The sequence below is a fragment of the Oncorhynchus clarkii genome, chromosome 12 (assembly GCF_045791955.1).
Source record: "Oncorhynchus clarkii lewisi isolate Uvic-CL-2024 chromosome 12, UVic_Ocla_1.0, whole genome shotgun sequence".
In the NCBI taxonomy this organism is placed as follows: domain Eukaryota; kingdom Metazoa; phylum Chordata; class Actinopteri; order Salmoniformes; family Salmonidae; genus Oncorhynchus; species Oncorhynchus clarkii.
The window spans coordinates 91,281,555-91,302,250 of record NC_092158.1 but is presented as its reverse complement, the minus strand read 5'-3'; the positions used below and the strand labels follow the sequence as shown (position 1 = coordinate 91,302,250).

Below are 20,696 nucleotides of genomic sequence, written 5' to 3'. Positions count from 1 at the left end.
TATTTCTAAAATAATAAACATTTACAATTACCTTCGCCTTCCTTAGGCTAAACATAGATCATCTAACGTTCTCCCGATTATACAAAACGGTGCGCCGCGAAAATAGTTTGAAAAAAGTTGCTCAAGTCACTTCCGGGTCACGAAATTGTAGCATTTCAAAATAATAGTCCCCGATGTCATAGTGAAAAGTGTTTAAAAAATATAGATGTTTATGACTTATGAAAAACGTCTATTAATTAACAATGATTCATGTTTGTTTATATTTAAGTGATATTTTGGTTTTAAAAAATGTCCGTGGTTAAATAAAATAATAACACATTACTGTATATAGTGAGCTGATACAAAACACACGTGTGTCCCATAAAGCTGTAGTTCAGTCTACTCACTTGAGTCCACACAGTATCCAAAAACTAGTGTTTGAACATAAAGCTGTGTCATAGCAGGACACTGTTATTATAAACCAAATAGCATAGAAAGGCATCACTGGGTCATATGTAAAAGAAAATATGTACATTAGATATTTATTTGGTAAATGTTTAATATTTCATATATATTTTTACTACCATAATTTACCAGCAGGGGGAGGTTACTGTAATCTAATATATATATATATATATATATATAATATATATATATATATATATAGGATGCTACAATGCACTACAGTACTGTTGAGTGAAAACCAGAATCAATACTGCAACACCAGATGATTACATTAGCACATCATCATCATCATCATTAATATGTTTCTAGGCTGTATCTTTTACTCTCTCTCTGCATGCGTGCGTGCGTGCGTGCGTGCGTGTGCGTGCGTGCGTGCGTGCGTGTGTGTGTGTGTGTGTGCGTGCGTGCGTGTGTGTGTATGTGTCACAAGCACAACAAAGAAAACAGAGCTACAGCGTTTGATACTTTCAGATGTTTATTTATTAATAGATTATTAAAATCACTTTATACACATGTTTAATGAAGATGTTTATTTATTAATAGATTATTAAAATCACTTTATACACATGTTTAATGAAGATGTTTATTTTGGCAAACATTATGGCAGATATTAAAAACAGACCTTTGTTTGTTTAGAGTTGTTTCTTAATCAAAGTTCAGACAATCGCAGAAGCATGATGGGGGATAATTAACAAATATACACTCTCTATCTCTCTCACACACACACACACACACACACACACACAGAGAGAGAGTAAAAGATACAGCCTAGAAACATATTAAGACCGCATGTCCTCTTGGGAGCCTTTAAAGGAGATAGGATGTATCCCAAATGGCCACCTATATCCTATATAGTGCACAACTTTGGACCAGGACACATAGAGACATATATAGGTAATAGGGTCGCCATTGGAGACACACCCATACTTAAGTAGTCTGGGTTCTCTAGCGAGAGAGAGAGAGAGAGAGAGAGAGAGAGACATAGAGAGAGAGAGAGAGAGACATAGAGAGAGAGAGAGAGAGAGACATAGAGAGAGAGAGAGAGAGAGAGAGACAGAGAGAGAGAGAGAGAGAGAGACATAGAGAGAGAGCTCATCACGATTTGGCACGCTAGTTCCACAAAACAGTCTTCACTATGGCACATTGACAACCTTTTCCCCTTTAGTGGGTTTCAAACGGAGCGGTTTAACTGACCCTGAATAACTGCCGAGCAGGCAGGGAACAAAGAAAGGAAGAACATAACAAGGTCTCGTTGTTCTGTACAAACTGGCATCCCGGCTGTACGATACCTCCTGGGCCTGTATGTCTCAAGAGTCTCAGAGATAAAGAACACTGATCTTGAATCAGTTTTATACATTATAATGATTAAGATTATACGGGCCAAAGGGAAGAACTGATCGTAGATCAGCACACCTACTCCGAGAGGCTTTGTGAATACGGGCCTTGGTCCCTACGGTAGGAGAGTTCCTGTCCGTAGACATTAACGTTGAGAGTTGCACTGTTGGTTAAAGGTAAGGTCTACACTGTTGGTTAAAGGTAAGGTTTACACTGTTGGTTAAAGGGGGGCTTGTAGGTAAGCGTTTCACGGTAAGGTTTACACTGTTGGTTAAAGGTAAGGTCTGCACTGTTGGTTAAAGGGGGGCTTGTAGGTAAGCGTTTCACGGTAAGGTTTACACTGTTGGTTAAAGGTAAGGTCTGCACTGTTGGTTAAAGGGGGGCTTGTAGGTAAGCGTTTCACGGTAAGGTTTACACTGTTGGTTAAAGGTAAGGTCTGCACTGTTGGTTAAAGGGGGGCTTGTAGGTAAGCGTTTCACGGTAAGGTCTACACATGTTGTATTCGACTCATGTGACAAATAAAGTTTGATTTGATTTCAAGACGTCGGAGAGCTTTTATCAATGACTACGTTTTGGTTTGCACTGGCAGGACGTGAACAAACTCAAACATAAAATAAATACAAATCAATAAAAAATAACACGTTTTAAGGAAACAAATCACAGATGTTTTGGGCCCATTTCTTGAGGATTCATTTTCTGTCACATTGGCCACAGAGGCCACTTGTTATGGGTAAGAGTTGTTCCTGACCATGTGACCTGAACCGGCCAGTAAAATCACCTGGTACTACAGTACTGTACTGGTTACAGACATAAACCAATCACCTGGTACTACAGTACTGTACTGGTTATAGACATAAACCAATCACCTGGTACTACAGTACTGTACTGGTTATAGACATAAACCAATCACCTGGTACTACAGTACTGTACTGGTTACAGACATAAACCAATCACCTGTGTGTGTCTGTGTGAGTTCTGTATTTTGTCTTATAAAGGAAAGAAGTTGAGTTAATCAGGACAGTATCAGATTTACAACCCATTATGGTTGTTCCTCCATCTCCATCTCTAGAATGGCCTCTCTCTCTGAGACACTGACCTGTTCAATGGCCTCTCTCTCTGAGACACTGACTTGTTCAATGGCCTCTCTCTCTGAGACACTGACCTGTTCCATTTACCCAGAATGGCCTCTCTCTCTGAGACACTGACCCGTTCCATTTACCCAGAATTTCCTCTCTCTCTGGGACACTGACCCATTCCATTTACCCAGAATGGCCTCTCTCTCTGAGACACTGACCTGTTCAATGGCCTCTCTCTCTGAGACACTGACCCGTTCCATTTACCCAGAATGGCCTCTCTCTCTGAGACACTGACCTGTTCAATGGCCTCTCTCTCTGAGACACTGACCCGTTCAATTTACCCAATTGATTTAAGGCATCGGTCACAAAAAAGTCCTAAAGAGGAGTTCAATTAATTGTGCCTTAGTCTGTTTCCCAAATGGCACCCTATTCCCTATGTGGGCCCTGGTCAAAAGTAGTGCACCCTATTCCCTATGTGGGCCCTGGTCAAAAGTAGTGCACCCTATTCCCTATGTGGGCCCTGGTCAAAAGTAGTGCACTATTTAAGGAATCAGGTGCAATTTGGGACACACATTTCAAGTTCAACCTATATCTGTGAAGCGTTGCCTATTCCCTACATAGTGCACTACTGCTCCTTTACAAACAACAACCCTATTCCCTACATAGTGCACTACTGCTCCTTTACAAACAACAACCCTATTCCCTACATAGTGCACTACTACTCCCTTACAAACAACAACCCTATTCCCTACATAGTGCACTACTACTCCCTTACAAACACCAACCCTATTCCCTACATAGTGCACTACTACTCCTTTACAAATAACAACCCTATTCCCTACATAGTGCACTACTACTCTCTTACAAACAACAACCCTATTCCCTACATAGTGCACTACTACTCTCTTACAAACAACAACCCTATTCCCTACATAGTGCACTACTGCTCTCTTACAAACAACAACCCTATTCCCTACATAGTGCACTACTACTCTCTTACAAACAACAACCCTATTCCCTACATAGTGCACTACTACTCCTTTACAAATAACAACCCTATTCCCTACATAGTGCACTACTACTCTCTTACAAACAACAACCCTATTCCCTACATAGTGCACTACTACTCTCTTACAAACAACAACCCTATTCCCTACATAGTGCACTACTACTCTCTTACAAACAACAACCCTATTCCCTACATAGTGCACTACTACTCCTTTACAAACAACAACCCTATTCCCTACATAGTGCACTACTGCTCTCTTACAAACAACAACCCTATTCCCTACATAGTGCACTACTACTCTCTTACAAACAACAACCCTATTCCCTACATAGTGCACTACTACTCCTTTACAAACAACAACCCTATTCCCTACATAGTGCACTACTGCTCTCTTACAAATAACAACCCTATTCCCTACATAGTGCACTACCGCTCTCTTACAAACAACAACCCTGTTCCCTACATAGTGCACTACTACTCCCTTACAAATAACAACCCTATTCCCTACATAGTGCACTACTTTTGGCCAGTGTTAAAGGGGGACTAGGGTAGTATTTGAGACACTGACAGATTAGCAGTAGATTCAGTTTTAATTTCTTGCAGACCCCCTCCTCCTCCACCCCTCTCAGAAGAGGGTGCACTTCTTGCGCCTCTTTTTGATTGGTGGCGGGCACAGGACGGCCCGGATGGCCTCGTCGAAAACCGTCTTCAGCCCCCTCTGGGTCAGGGCTGAGCACTCCAGGTACTTCACCGCACCTGTAGGGGACAGGAGACAGCCAATCAGAGAAGAGGATGAGGACAGACACACACATCCAATTGGTCAGTCAGAAACTTGGGACGCAAAAATAGGTGAGTTCACACACAGGTGAACACTGGAGCTCAAAGAAGCTGTCAGAAACACATTCAGACACACCACATCCTCGCTCTCGTTCTCAAACTAAAACACCACCCTCCACAGACACCCACCTATCTCCCGTGCCATGGCCAGGCCTTGAGGGTAGGTGATTGGGGACAACTTCTAAAACGCCACCCTCCACAGACACCCACCTATCTCCCGTGCCATGGCCAGGCCCTGAGGGTAGGTGATTGGGGACAACTTCTAAAACGCCACCCTCCACAGACACCCACCTATCTCCCGTGCCATGGCCAGGCCCTGAGGGTAGGTGATTGGGGACAACTTCTTGTCCCTCAGCCTCTCAATAGTGTCCTTGTCGTCCCTCAGGTCCAGCTTCGTGCCCACCAGGATGATGGGGGTGTTGGGGCAGTGGTGACGCACTTCCGGGTACCACTGTTCAAGGTCACATTGAGGTCAAAGGTCAAAGGTTCACTTTCATTTAATTTGAACCTTTATTTAACTAGTCAAGTCAGTTAAGAACAAATTCTTATTTACAATGACGGCCTACCCCGGCCAAACCCAGACGACGCTGGGCCAATTGTACGCTGCCCTATGGGACTCCCAATCACAGCCAGTTGTGATACAGCCTGGATTCGAACCAGGTTGTCTGTCGTGACGCCTCTACCACTGAGATGCAGTGCCTTAGACCATCATTGTAAATAAGAATTTGTTCTTAACTGACTTGCCTAGTTCCATTTTTTTTAAATGTAATAAAAATTAACCCTTGACCTCTATGTGACCTTGAACAGTGGTACCCGGAAGTGCCACTGTTAAGATCATGAAGGTCAAAGGGTTATAAGGTCTTAAAAGGTCGACCTACATAAAGGAGGTTGCGGAGTTGGGCCAACAGCCCCAACAGCAACATGAATAAACACAATGTAACACTGTACAATGTGGAGCTGACCATATTAGGGATATTACCATTACTGTTATTTAGCAGGGCGATAGAGACACTCACCTTAGCTCTGACGTTCTCAAAGGAGGCAGGGCTCACCAGAGAGAAGCATGTCAGGAACACGTCCTGTTTCGGACAATACACAGAAAACAGACAGTATATTAAACAGGCTGACTAACAAGAAACACTGCATGGAAAAACAATGAGTGGCTCTCTAGGTTCTGTATAGAAAGAGACTACAGGGTGAGTTGGACTCTGACTCAGTGACTCTCTAGGTTCTGTATAGAAAGAGACTACAGGGTGAGTTGGACTCTGTGACTCTCTAGGTTCTGTATAGAAAGAGACTACAGGGTGAGTTGGACTCTGTGACTCAGTGACTCTAGGTTCTGTATAGAAAGAGACTACAGGGTGAGTTGGACTCTGACTCAGTGACTCTCTAGGTTCTGTATAGAAAGAGACTACAGGGTGCGTTGGACTCTGTGACTCAGTGACTCTCTAGGTTCTGTATAGAAAGAGACTACAAGGTGCGTTGGACTCTGTGACTCAGTGACTCTCTAGGTTCTGTATAGAAAGAGACTACAGGGTGAGTTGGACTCTGACTCAGTGACTCTAGGTTCTGTATAGAAAGAGACTACAGGGTGAGTTGGACTCTGACTCAGTGACTCTCTAGGTTCTGTATAGAAAGAGACTACAGGGTGAGTTGGACTCTGACTCAGTGACTCTCTAGGTTCTGTATAGAAAGAGACTACAGGGTGAGTTGGACTCTGACTCAGTGACTCTCTAGGTTCTGTATAGAAAGAGACTACAGGGTGAGTTGGACTCTGACTCAGTGACTCTCTAGGTTCTGTATAGAAAGAGACTACAGGGTGAGTTGGACTCTGTGACTCAGTGACTCTCTAGGTTCTGTATAGAATAGGACAGCAGCTGGAGAGACTACAGGATGTGTTGGTATTCAGAGCAGGTACGGGAGGGAGCCTTACAGAGGAGCTAGAGGAGTCTGGAGCTGGGGCCTCGCAATGCAACAGCAGTGTGTGTGTGTGTGTGTGTGTGTGTGTGTGTGTGTGTGTGTGTGTGTGTGTGTGTGTGTGTGTGTGTGTGTGTGTGTGCAGGGGTTCCTCTGGACAGGGAGGCAGACAGGATGTGGCAGACTGGATGTATTAATGAGGCAGACAGGATGTGTTAATGAGGCAGACAGGATGTGTTAATGAGGCAGACAGGATGTATTAATGAGGCAGACAGGATGTGTTAATGAGGCAGACAGGGTGTATTAATGAGGCAGACAGGATGTGTTAATGAGGCAGACAGGATGTATTAATGAGGCAGACAGGATGTGTTAATGAGGCAGACAGGATGTGTGAATGAGGCAGACAGGATGTATTAATGAGACAGACAGGATGTATTAATGAGGCAGACATGATGTATTAATGAGGCAGACAGGATGTATTAATGAGGCAGACAGGATGTGTTAATGAGGCAGACAGGATGAGGTTAATGAGGCAGACAGGATGTGTTAATGAGGCAGACAGGATGTATTAATGAGGCAGACATGATGTGTTAATGAGGCAGACAGGATGTGTTAATGAGGCAGACAGGCTGTATTAATGAGGCAGACAGGATATATTAATGAGGCAGACAGGATGTATTAATGAGGCAGACAGAATGTATTAATGGGGCAGACAGGATGTGTTAATGAGGCAGACAGGATGAGGTTAATGAGGCAGACAGGATGTATTAATGAGGCAGACAGGATGTGTTAATGAGGCAGACATGATGTGTTACCTGGCCAAGATAAAGCAAAGCAGTGCGACAAAAACAACAGCACAGAGTTACACATGGAATAAACAAACGTACAGTCAATAACACAATAGGAAAATCTATGTACAGTGTGTGCAAATGTAGTAAGATTAGGGAGGTAAAGGCAATAAATAGGCCATAGAGGCAAAATAATTACAATTTAGCATTAACTCTGGAGTGATAGATGTGCAGATGATGATGTGCAAGTAGAGATACTGGGGTGAAAAAGAGCAACAACAAAATAATAATAATAACAATATGGGGATGAGGTAGTTGGGTGTGTTGTTTACAGATGGGCTGTGTACAGGTACAGTGATCGGTAAGCTGCTCTGACAGCTGATGCTTAAAGTTAGAGAGGGAGATATACAGTGCCTTGCGAAAGTATTCGGCCCCCTTGAACTTTGCGACCTTTTGCCACATTTCAGGCTTCAAACATAAAGATATAAAACTGTATTTTTTGTGAAGAATCAACAACAAGTGGGACACAATCATGAAGTGGAACGACATTTATTGGATATTTCAAACTTTTTTAACAAATCAAAAACTGAAAAATTTGGCGTGCAAAATTATTCAGCCCCTTTACTTTTAGTGCAGCAAACTCTCTCCAGAAGTTCAGTGAGGATCTCTGAATGATCCAATGTTGACCTAAATGACTAATGATGATAAATACAATCCACCTGTGTGTAATCAAGTCTCCGTATAAATGCACCTGCACTGTGATAGTCTCAGAGGTCCGTTAAAAGCGCAGAGAGCATCATGAAGAACAAGGAACACACCAGGCAGGTCCGAGATACTGTTGTGAAGAAGTTTAAAGCCGGATTTGGATACAAAAAGATTTCCCAAGCTTTAAACATCCCAAGGAGCACTGTGCAAGCGATAATATTGAAATGGAAGGAGTATCAGACCACTGCAAATCTACCAAGACCTGGCCGTCCCTCTAAACTTTCAGCTCATACAAGGAGAAGACTGATCAGAGATGCAGCCAAGAGGCCCATGATCACTCTGGATGAACTGCAGAGATCTACAGCTGAGGTGGGAGACTCTGTCCATAGGACAACAATCAGTCGTATATTGCACAAATCTGGCCTTTATGGAAGAGTGGCAAGAAGAAAGCCATTTCTTAAAGATATCCATAAAAAGTGTTGTTTAAAGTTTGCCACAAGCCACCTGGGAGACACACCAAACATGTGGAAGAAACCAAAATTGAACTTTTTGGCAACAATGCAAAACGTTATGTTTGGCGTAAAAGCAACACAGCTGAACACACCATCCCCACTGTCAAACATGGTGGTGGCAGCATCATGGTTTGGGCCTGCTTTTCTTCAGCAGGGACAGGGAAGATGGTTAAAATTGATGGGAAGATGGATGGAGCCAAATACAGGACCATTCTGGAAGAAAACCTGATGGAGACTGCAAAAAGACCTGAGACTGGGACGGAGATTTGTCTTCCAACAAGACAATGATCCAAAACATTAAGCAAAATCTACAATGGAATGGTTCAAAAATAAACATATCCAGGTGTTAGAATGGCCAAGTCAAAGTCCAGACCTGAATCCAATCGAGAATCTGTGGAAAGAACTGAAAACTGCTGTTCACAAATGCTCTCCATCCAACCTCACTGAGCTCGAGCTGTTTTGCAAGGAGGAATGGGAAAAAATGTCAGTCTCTCGATGTGCAAAACTGATAGAGACATACCCCAAGCGACTTACAGCTGTAATCGCAGCAAAAGGTGGCGCTACAAAGTATTAACTTAAGGGGGCTGAATAATTTTGCACGCCCAATTTTTCAGTTTGTGATTTGTTAAAAAAGTTTGAAATATCCAATAATTGTCGTTCCACTTCATGATTGTGTCCCACTTGTTGTTGATTCTTCACAAAAAATACAGTTTTATATCTTTATGTTTGAAGCCTGAAATGTGGCAAAAGGTCGCAAAGTTCAAGGGGGCCGAATACTTTCGCAAGGCACTGTAAATCTCCAGCTTCAGTGATTTTTGCAATTCGTTCCAGTCATTGGCAGCAGAGAGCTGGAAGGAAAGGCGGCCAGAGGAAGTGTTGGCTTTGGGGATGACCAGTGAAATATACCTTCTGGAGTGTGTGCTACGGGTGGGAGTTGTTATGGTGACCAGTGAGCTGGGATATGGCGGGGCTTTACCTAGCAAAGACTTATAGATGACCTGGAACCTGTGGGTTTGGCGACGAATATGTAGCGAGGGCTAGCCAACGAGAGCATATAGGTCACAGTGGTGGGTAGTATATGGGGCTTTGGTGACAAAACGGATGGCACTGTGATAGGCTACAGCCAATTTGATGAGTAGAGTGTTGGAGGCTATTTTGTAAATGACATCGCCGAAGTTAAGGATCGGTGGGATAGTCAGTTTTACGAGGGCATGTTTGGCAGCATAAGTGAAGGAGGCTTTGTTGTGAAATACGAAGCCAATTCTAGATTTAATTTTGGATTGGAGATGCTTAATGTGAGTCTGGAACGAGAGTTTACAGTCTAACCAAACACCTAGGTATTTGTAGTTGTCCACACATTGTCCACAAGTCAGAACAGTCCAGAGTAGTGATGATGATGATGCTAGTCGGGCGGGCAGGTGCAGGCAGCGATCGGTTGAAGAGCATGCATTTAGTTTTCCTAGCATTTAAAAGCAGTTGGAGGCCACGGAAGGAGAGTTGTATGGCATTTAAGCTCGTTTGGAGGTTTGTTAACACAGTGTCCAAAGAAGGGCCAGATGTTGGCAGAATGGTGTCGCCTGCGTAGAGGTGGATTAGAGAGTCACCAGCAGCAAGAGCGACATAATTTATGTATACAGAGAAAAGAGTCGGCCCAATAATTGAACCCTGTGGCACCCCCATAGAGACTGCCAGAGGTCCGGACAACAGGCCCTCCGATTTGACACACTGAACTCTGTCTGAGAAGTATTTGGTGAACCAGGCGAGGCAGTCATTTGAGAAATCAAGGCTATTGAGTCTACCAATAAGAATGCGGTGATTGACAGTCGAAAGCCTTGGCCAGGTCGATGAAGACGGCTGCACAGTACTGTCTTTTATCGATGGTGGTTATGATATCGTTTAGGACCTGGAGCGTGGCTGAGGTGCACCCATGACCAGCTCTGAAACCAGATTGCATAGCGGAGAAGGTACGGTGGGATTCAAAATGGTCGGGGATCTGTTTGTTAACTTGGCTTTCGAAGATTTTAGAAAGGCAGGGTAGGATGGATATAGGTCTGTAGCAGTTTGGGTCAAGAGTGTCCCCCCATTTGAAGAGGAGGATGGCCGCGGCAGCTTTCCAATCTTTGGGGATCTCAGACGATACGAAAGAGAGGTTGAACAGGCTAGTAATAGGGATTGCAACAATTTCGGTGGATAATTTTAAAAAGAGAGGGTCCAGATTGTCTAGCCCGGCTGATTTGTAGGGATCCAGATTTTGCAGCTCTTTCAGAACATCAGCTGTCTGGATTTGGGTGAAGGAGACGCGGAGGGGACTTGGGCAAGTTTCTGCCGAGAGTGCAGAGCTGTTGGCCGGGGTAGGGGTAGCCAGGTGGAAAGCATGGCCAGCCGTAGAAAAGTGCTTATTGAAATGATCGATTATCGTAGATTTATCGGTGGTGACAGTGTTTCCTAGCCTCAGTGCAGTGGGCAGCTGGGAGGAGGTGCTCTTATTCTCCATGGATTTTACAGTGTCTCAAAACTTTTTGGAATTAGTGCTACAGGATGCAAATGTATGTTTGAAAAAGCTAGCCTTTGCTTTCCTAACTGACTGTGCATATTGGTTCCTGACTTCCCTGAAAAGTTGCATATCACGGGGCTATTCGATGCTAATGCAAAACGCCACAGGATGTTTTTGTGCTGGTCGAGGGCAGTCAAGTCTAGGGTGAACCAAGGGCTATATCTGTTCTTAGTTCTACATTTTCTGAACGGGGCATGCTTATTTAAGATGGTGAGGAAAGCACTTTTAAAGAGCAAACAGGCATCCTCTACTGACGGGATGAGGTCAATATCCTTCCAGGATACCTGGGCCAGGTCGATTAGAAAGGCCTGCTCGCTGAAGTGTTTTAGGGAGCGTTTGACAGTGATTAGGGGTGGTTGTTTGATCGTGGACCCATTACGGACGCAGGCAATGAGGCAGTGATCGCTGAGATCCTGGTTGAAGACAGTAGAGGTGTATTTAGAGGGCAAGTTGGTCAGGATGATATCTATGAGGGTGCCCGTGGTTACGGATTTAGGGTTGTACCTGGTAGGTTCCTTGATAATTTGTGTGAGAATATGACTATTCTCCTCTCTGGCTGGGATGGGTGAACCGCTCAAATAGCCCCCCTAATCATTTTCTCTGAAGCAGCAGCCAGGCAGGCAGGGAGCTGTGTTTCTGACGGAGCCGCCACTGGCGAGATAATGAGGAAAACAGTGGAATAACAGGAAACTGTGTGGAGAATGAGTTAAGCAGAACCAGGAAGACACAAGATGGAGGATGTGGAATGTGTATGAGTGATAATGAATGAGAGATGGGGGTGAGTGAGTGAGTGAGTTACCGTCTGTGGATAGGACAGTGGTCTGAGCCTGTCGTAGTCCTCCTGTCCTGCAGTATCCCACAGTCCCAGATTCACTGGTTTCCCATCGACCATCACATTGGCAGAGTAGTTGTCAAACCTGAGAGGACAGGATGTTGTTCAGAGAAGTACACACACACACACACACACACACATACACACAAACAGGCATGCACGCACACACACACACACACACACACACAGGCATGCACAAACATACGCACACACACACAAAAACAGGCATGCACACACACAAAAACAGGCATGCACACACACAAAAACAGGCATGCACACACACACACACACACACACAATCATTGTAGTGCAGCTTCATGCTATGATACTCACACTGTGGGGATGTATTCTCCAGGGAAGGCATTGGTGGTATAGCTGATGAGAAGACATGTCTTTCCCACCGCTCTGAGAGACAAAGTTTATTTTGCTTTTGTTTATTATCTATTTCACTTGCTTTGGCAATGTAAACATATGTTTCCCATGACAATAAAAGCCCTTAAATTGAAAAATAAATATATAAATATATATATATAGAGAGAGAGGGATAGAGAGAGAGAGAGAGAGAGAGAGATAGAGAGAGAGAGAGGGATAGAGAGAGAGAGAGAGAGAGAGAGATAGAGAGAGAGAGAGGGATAGAGAGAGAGAGAGAGAGAGTAATAATCAAATCAATAAATAAAGGCTGTGTATGGTTGTTTGGCAGTGTGTGTGTGTGTGTGTGTGTGTGTGTATGTGTGTGTGTGTGTGTGAACACTGTCCTACATAGACTTTTGGCTGGGGGGCACATTGGCAGACCACAGCTGCCTTGCTATGTTGTTGTCTTTATAGGTCTCTCTTTATGGACTGTTGTGTTGTCTCTCGTCGTGATGTGTGTTTGGTCCGATATTTTTATTTTAATCCCAGCCCCCGTCCACGCAGGGTAGGGGGCTGGTAGGCTGTCATTGTAAATAAGAATTTGTTCTTAACTGACTTGCCTAGTTAAATAAAAATAGAAATATCAGAGAGGGGGGCCTGCTATCTGAAGACTCCACATCATTACCTGTGTGTGTGTGTGTGTGTGTGTGTGTGTGTGTGTGTGTGTGTGTGTGTGTGTGTGTGTGTGTGTGTGTGTGTGTGTGTGTGTGTGTGTGTGGACATGTTTATAGCTATACTTGAAGTCCTTACAAGAACAGTAAACAAAACTTTGACCAACTGGGGACATTTTGTTGGTCCCCACAAGGTCAAATGCTGTTTCTAGGGGGTTTATAATTAGGTTGAGGGTTAGGAGCTCAAATCAAATCAAATTGTATTTGTAACGTGCGCCGAATACAACAGGTGTAGGTAGACCTTACAGTGAAATGCTGAATACAACAGGTGTAGTAGACCTTACAGTGAATATGCTGAATAAAACAGGTGTAGTAGACCTTACAGTGAAATGCTGAATACAACAGGTGTAGTAGACCTTACAGTGAAATGCTGAATACAACAGGTGTAGGTAGACCTTACAGTGAAATGCTGAATACAACAGGTGTAGTAGACCTTACAGTGAAATGCTGAATACAACAGGTGTAGTAGACCTTACAGTGAAATGCTGAATACAACAGGTGTAGTAGACCTTACAGTGAAATGCTGAATACAACAGGTGTAGTAGACCTTACAGTGAAATGCTGAATACAACAGGTGTAGTAGACCTTACAATGAAATGCTGAATACAACAGGTGTAGTAGACCTTACAGTGAAATGCTGAATACAACAGGTGTAGTAGACCTTACAGTGAAATGCTGAATACAACAGGTGTAGGTAGACCTTACAGTGAAATGCTGAATACAACAGGTGTAGGTAGACCTTACAGTGAAATGCTTACTTTACAAGCCCTTAACCAACAATGCTTTAAGAAGTTAAGAAAATAAAAATAAGTGTTAAGTAAAAAATTTAAAATAAAAGTAACAAATAATTAAACAGCAGCAGCAAAATAAGAAGTGAGACTATATACAGGGTGTTACGGTACAGAGTCAATGTGGAGGCTATATACAGGGTGTTACGGTACAGAGTCAATGTGGAGGCTATATACAGGGTGTTACGGTACAGAGTCAATGTGGAGGCTATATACAGGGTGTTACGGTACAGAGTCAATGTGGAGGCTATATACAGGGTGTTACGGTACAGAGTCAATGTGGAGGCTATATACAGGGTGTTACGGTACAGAGTCAATGTGGAGGCTATATACAGGGTGTTACGGTACAGAGTCAATGTGGAGGCTATATACAGGGTGTTACGGTACAGAGTGGAGACTATATACAGGGTGTTACGGTACAGAGTCAATGTGGAGACTATATACAGGGTATTACGGTACAGAGTCAATGTGGAGGCTATATACAGGGTGTTACGGTACAGAGTCAATGTGGAGACTATATACAGGGTGTTACGGTACAGAGTCAATGTGGAGGCTATATACAGGGTGTTACGGTACAGAGTCAATGTGGAGGCTATATACAGGGTGTTACGGTACAGAGTCAATGTGGAGGCTATATACAGGGTGTTACGGTACAGAGTCAACGTGGAGGCTATATACAGGGGGTACCGGTACAGAGTCAACGTGGAGGCTATATACAGGGGGTACCAGTACAGAGTCAATGTGGAGGCTATATACAGGGTGTTACGGTACAGAGTCAATGTGGAGGCTATATACAGGGGGTACTGGTACAGAGTCAATGTGGAGACTATATACAGGGTGTTACGGTACAGCGTCAATGTGGAGGCTATATACAGGGTGTTACGGTACAGAGTCAATGTGGAGGCTATATACAGGGTGTTACGGTACAGAGTCAATGTGGAGGCAATATACAGGGTGTTACGGTACAGAGTCAATGTGGAGGCTATATACAGGGTGTTACGGTACAGAGTCAATGTGGAGGCTATATACAGGGTGTTATGGTACAGAGTCAATGTGGAGGCTATATACAGGGTGTTACGGTACAGAGTCAATGTGGAGGCTATATACAGGGTGTTACGGTACAAAGTCAATGTGGAGGCTATATACAGGGGGTACCGGTACAGAGTCAATGTGGAGGCTATATACAGGGGGTACCGGTACAGAGTCAATGTGGAGGCTATATACAGGGTATTATGGTACAGAGTCAATGTGGAGGCTATATACAGGGGGTACCGGTACAGAGTCAATGTGGAGACTATATACAGGGGGTACCGGTACAGGGTCAATGTGGAGGCTATATAGAGGGGGTACCGGTACAGAGTCAATGTGGAGGCTATATACAGGGGGTTACGGTGCAGAGTCAATGTGGAGGCTATATACAGGGTGTTACTGGTACAGAGTCAATGTGGAGGCTATATACAGGGTGTTACGGTACAGAGTCAATGTGGAGGCTATATACAGGGTGTTACGGTACAGAGTCAATGTGGAGGCTATATACAGGGTATTACGGTACAGAGTCAATGTGGAGGCTATATACAGGGGGTACCGGTACAGAGTCAATGTGGAGGTTATATACAGGGGGTACCGGTACAGAGTCAATGTGGAGACTATATACAGGGGGTACCGGTACAGGGTCAATGTGGAGGCTATATACAGAGGGTACCGGTACAGAGTCAATGTGGAGGTTATATACAGGGGGTACCGGTACAGAGTCAATGTGGAGGCTATATACAGGGGGTACCGGTACAGAGTCAATGTGGAGGCTATATACAGGGGGTACCAGTTCAGAGTCAATGTGGAGGCTATATACAGGGGGTTACGGTGCAGAGTCAATGTGGAGGCTATATACAGGGTGTTACGGTACAGAGTCAATGTGGAGGCTATATACAGGGTGTTACGGTACAGAGTCAATGTGGAGGCTAAATACCGGGTGTTACGGTACAGAGTCAATGTGGAGGCTATATACAGGGTGTTACGGTACAAAGTCAATGTGGAGGCTATATACAGGGGGTACCGGTACAGAGTCAATGTGGAGGCTATATACAGGGGGTACCGGTACAGAGTCAATGTGGAGGCTATATACAGGGTATTATGGTACAGAGTCAATGTGGAGGCTATATACAGGGGGTACCGGTACAGAGTCAATGTGGAGGTTATATACAGGGGGTACCGGTACAGAGTCAATGTGGAGACTATATACAGGGGGTACCGGTACAGGGTCAATGTGGAGGCTATATAGAGGGGGTACCGGTACAGAGTCAATGTGGAGGCTATATACAGGGGGTTACGGTGCAGAGTCAATGTGGAGGCTATATACAGGGTGTTACTGGTACAGAGTCAATGTGGAGGCTATATACAGGGTGTTACGGTACAGAGTCAATGTGGAGGCTATATACAGGGTGTTACGGTACAGAGTCAATGTGGAGGCTATATACAGGGTGTTACGGTACAGAGTCAATGTGGAGGCTATATACAGGGTGTTACGGTACAGAGTCAGTGTGGAGGCTATATACAGGGGGTACTGGTACAGGGTCAATGTGGAGGCTATATACAGGGTGTTACGGTACAGAGTCAATGTGGAGGCTATATACAGGGGGTACTGGTACAGAGTCAATGTGGAGACTATATACAGGGTGTTACGGTACAGCGTCAATGTGGAGGCTATATACAGGGTGTTACGGTACAGAGTCAATGTGGAGGCTATATACAGGGTGTTACGGTACAGAGTCAATGTGGAGGCAATATACAGGGTGTTACGGTACAGAGTCAATGTGGAGGCTATATACAGGGTGTTACGGTACAGAGTCAATGTGGAGGCTATATACAGGGTGTTATGGTACAGAGTCAATGTGCTGGCTATATACAGGGTGTTACGGTACAGAGTCAATGTGGAGGCTATATACAGGGTGTTACGGTACAGAGTCAATGTGGAGGCTATATACAGGGGGAACCAGTACAGAGTCAATGTGGAGGCTATATACAGGGGGTACCGGTACAGAGTCAATGTGGAGGCTATATACAGGGGGTACCGGTACAGAGTCAATGTGGAGGCTATATACAGGGGGTACCGGTACAGAGTCAATGTGGAGGCTATATACAGGGTATTACGGTACAGAGTCAATGTGGAGGCTATATACAGGGGGTACCGGTACAGAGTCAATGTGGAGGTTATATACAGGGGGTACCGGTACAGAGTCAATGTGGAGACTATATACAGGGGGTACCGGTACAGGGTCAATGTGGAGGCTATATACAGAGGGTACCGGTACAGAGCCAATGTGGAGGTTATATACAGGGGGTACCGGTACAGAGTCAATGTGGAGGCAATATACAGGGTGTTACGGTACAGAGTCAATGTGGAGGCTATATACAGGGTGTTACGGTACAGAGTCAATGTGGAGGCTATATACAGGGTGTTATGGTACAGAGTCAATGTGCTGGCTATATACAGGGTGTTACGGTACAGAGTCAATGTGGAGGCTATATACAGGGTGTTACGGTACAGAGTCAATGTGGAGGCTATATACAGGGGGAACCAGTACAGAGTCAATGTGGAGGCTATATACAGGGGGTACCGGTACAGAGTCAATGTGGAGGCTATATACAGGGGGTACCGGTACAGAGTCAATGTGGAGGCTATATACAGGGGGTACCGGTACAGAGTCAATGTGGAGGCTATATACAGGGTATTACGGTACAGAGTCAATGTGGAGGCTATATACAGGGGGTACCGGTACAGAGTCAATGTGGAGGTTATATACAGGGGGTACCGGTACAGAGTCAATGTGGAGACTATATACAGGGGGTACCGGTACAGGGTCAATGTGGAGGCTATATACAGAGGGTACCGGTACAGAGTCAATGTGGAGGTTATATACAGGGGGTACCGGTACAGAGTCAATGTGGAGGCTATATACAGGGGGTTACGGTGCAGAGTCAATGTGGAGGCTATATACAGGGTGTTACGGTACAGAGTCAATGTGGAGGCTTTATACAGAGGGTACCGGTACAGAGTCAATGAGCGGGGGCACGGTTAGCTGAGGTAATATGTACACGTAGGTAGAGTTAAAGTGACTATACATAGATAATAAACAGAGAGTAGCAGCAGTGTTAAAGAGGGTCTGGGTAGCCCTTTGATTAGCTGGTCAGGAGTTTTATGTCTTGGGGGTAGAAGCTGTTAAGAAGCCTTTTGGACCTAGACTAGGGTTAGTTTTAGGGTTAGGGAAAATATGACTTTGAATGGGACTGAATTACCTGTCCCCACAAGGTTAGTTGTACAATGTTGCGCATGTGTGTGTGTGTGTTGCCCATCCCCTAAAAAAATCCTAGACAGGCCCCCCCCCACACCCCTGTTTAGCTATGCTATGCAGTCCAGTGCACCCTACCTCCACACACTACCCAAAATCTACGCCGCATCCGCACCGCATCACAATGTTGCAGAAGTCAAATAAACCTGTCTTTCAAAGATGTCTATGGTAGAAAGGCTATATAAAACACGGCATTTTGCATAGGTGTCCATGCCCATCCGTAGCCCGTGCCTCCGTAGGAGCTGGCTGTGTAGGTGTGAAAGCATGACATCATTTAATGAGTCTCAGCCAAGCCCTCCCAGCGACATTTCTGCAACTATGCACATATTAATGTATATTTCACAATTCTGCTCAACCCCCCCCCCCCCCGACAAATATGGGTTTCCAAATGTTGTTAATCCGAGAAGCTTTAGTTAGTTATTGTTTTTATATTTCAATGAAACGTTCAAATAGCATTAGTTCAATTTCAGACAGAATATTTCACACCCGAACTTATAAATGCATTGCTAACATGAAATCACAGAGTAGGCTAACAAAATAAAAAATGTATAATTGCTCCACATTCATTTCACGCTCACGCACTGATGAGAGAGCGGATTGTAGAGAAGTGAACGCCGACCCATTCAACCCGCTATAGCCCCAGCCCTTACTGCAACAATTGCCCTCACAGACTCGGAAAAAGGACACATTTTCAGCCTAAACACACACACAAAAGGTCTTACCCATCGCCCACCACGACGCATTTGATGGCCTGCATTTCGCAGAGGGTGGTGGTATATCCAACGACGGACTATTCCCTGGTTTTAAAATGGCAAATTGTTTATAGTTTCTGATATCGCTAATAATAAGTGAATTGGTACAGCTCCTCGCGACCAGGCTGCAGTAGCGGAGGGAGGCAGTGTCGAATCCCGGCGGAACCTCCCGGAAAAGACCGAACGTGTTTAAAGGGAAAGTTGTTTTTTTTTCCCCCGACAGCAGTTGAACTCCGTAAATGACAATGTGTTCTTCCCAAAATCACACCCTATTCCCTATGTAGTACACTACAGGCCCAATGGGTTCTGGTCAAAAGTAGTGCACACATAGGGATTAAGGGGCAATTTGGGACATATGACATGTGTCCAGTGGGTTCCTCTGTAGTGACTATTGTGCAGAGTTCTGGTGATGAAGGACTTCAGAATGGACATACACACACAGAGAGAACGAGACACACCTCAGACAAACCATCAATAACCACAGGTGACACACTTTGTAAGAATGTATTTGATTTATTGCTTGACCTGCCATTAGGAAACAACCAAAAGGATTAGAACTGAGCACAAACAGTAAAGCAAACCTTGTACAGTCATCATCATCATCATAATAAAATGGTCCTCTGGCCACCCTATTCCCTACATAGACCCCTTCCTCTTCCCTAAACAGACACCCTATTCCCTACATAGACCCCTTCCTCTTCCCTAAACAGACACCCTATTCCGTACATAGACCCCTTCCTCTTCCCTAAACAGACACCCTATTCCCTACATAGACCCCTTCTTATTCCCTAAACAGACACCCTAATTCCCTACATAGACCCCTTCCTCTTCCCTAAACAGACACCCTATTCCCTACATAGACCACTTCGTTTGACCAGAGCCCTCTTCCTCTTCCCTAAACAGACACCCTATTCCTGACCAGGGCTCTAGAGTAGTGCACTATAGAAGGAACAAGGTTCCATTTGGGATGCATCCCACAGGCCTTGTCAAACGTCAATGAGAGCTTGAAGGCCACATCCCGAATCACCACCCTTTTTTTCCCCTCTCCTGAAGTGTGCACTTGCACACTTTTTTTTGTTGTTGCATGGACTTAGCTGGACTCCCTGTCGTAGATTTTAAAAGCATGTGATTGGTATAAGCATTGGCTGGAAACTTCCCTCCTCCCTCCAGCCAATGCTTATACCAATCACATGCTTTTAAAATCTACGACAGGGAGTGTGCAAGCCAAGTGGACACACTATGTGAGCAAGGAAGAGAATTGGGACGAAGGCAAAGAATTGGGAGCACTAAACAGAATCCTAAACCAAAAACCTTGACCCCTATTCCCTACTCTGGATAGGAAAGGATTGGATAGGTACAAGCCATATGGTAACAGCTCCACCGTGCCCTCTGATAGGTGGAGTTTTGCGCCACCTCGATGACACCGTGCTGCCTGTCTGCCCCTGGACTTTCTCCAGAGACCATCCACGCCTTTCCCCTCCGACAGCCTCCCTCCGATGACACCTCAACTCATCCACGCCTTTCCCCTCCGATGACACCTCAACCCATCCACGCCTTTCCCCTCCGATGACCCCTCAACTCATCCACGCCTTTCCCCTCCGATGACCCCTCAACTCATCCACGCCTTTCCCCTCCGATGACCCCTCAACTCATCCACGCCTTTCCCCTCCGATGACCCCTCAACCCATCCACGCCGTTCCCCTCCGATGACCCCTCAAC

The 20,696-nt window shown here is 44.8% G+C and overlaps 1 protein-coding gene across 1 annotated transcript; it reads right to left on the bottom strand.

The window, feature by feature from the left end:
* Positions 1–4,317: 4,317 nt before the first annotated feature.
* LOC139421652 (ras-related C3 botulinum toxin substrate 3-like) lies at positions 4,318–19,182 on the bottom strand. The gene is made up of 6 exons (XM_071172738.1): positions 18,948–19,182; positions 12,343–12,414; positions 11,977–12,094; positions 5,718–5,780; positions 4,993–5,152; positions 4,318–4,620 (listed from the first exon to the last, which is right to left on the bottom strand). The coding sequence occupies exons 1-6, from the start codon at positions 18,980–18,982 to the stop codon at positions 4,490–4,492; spliced, it is 579 nt and encodes a 192-aa protein (XP_071028839.1). The 5' UTR covers positions 18,983–19,182; the 3' UTR covers positions 4,318–4,489.
* Between the last annotated feature and the right edge of the window lie 1,514 nt (positions 19,183–20,696).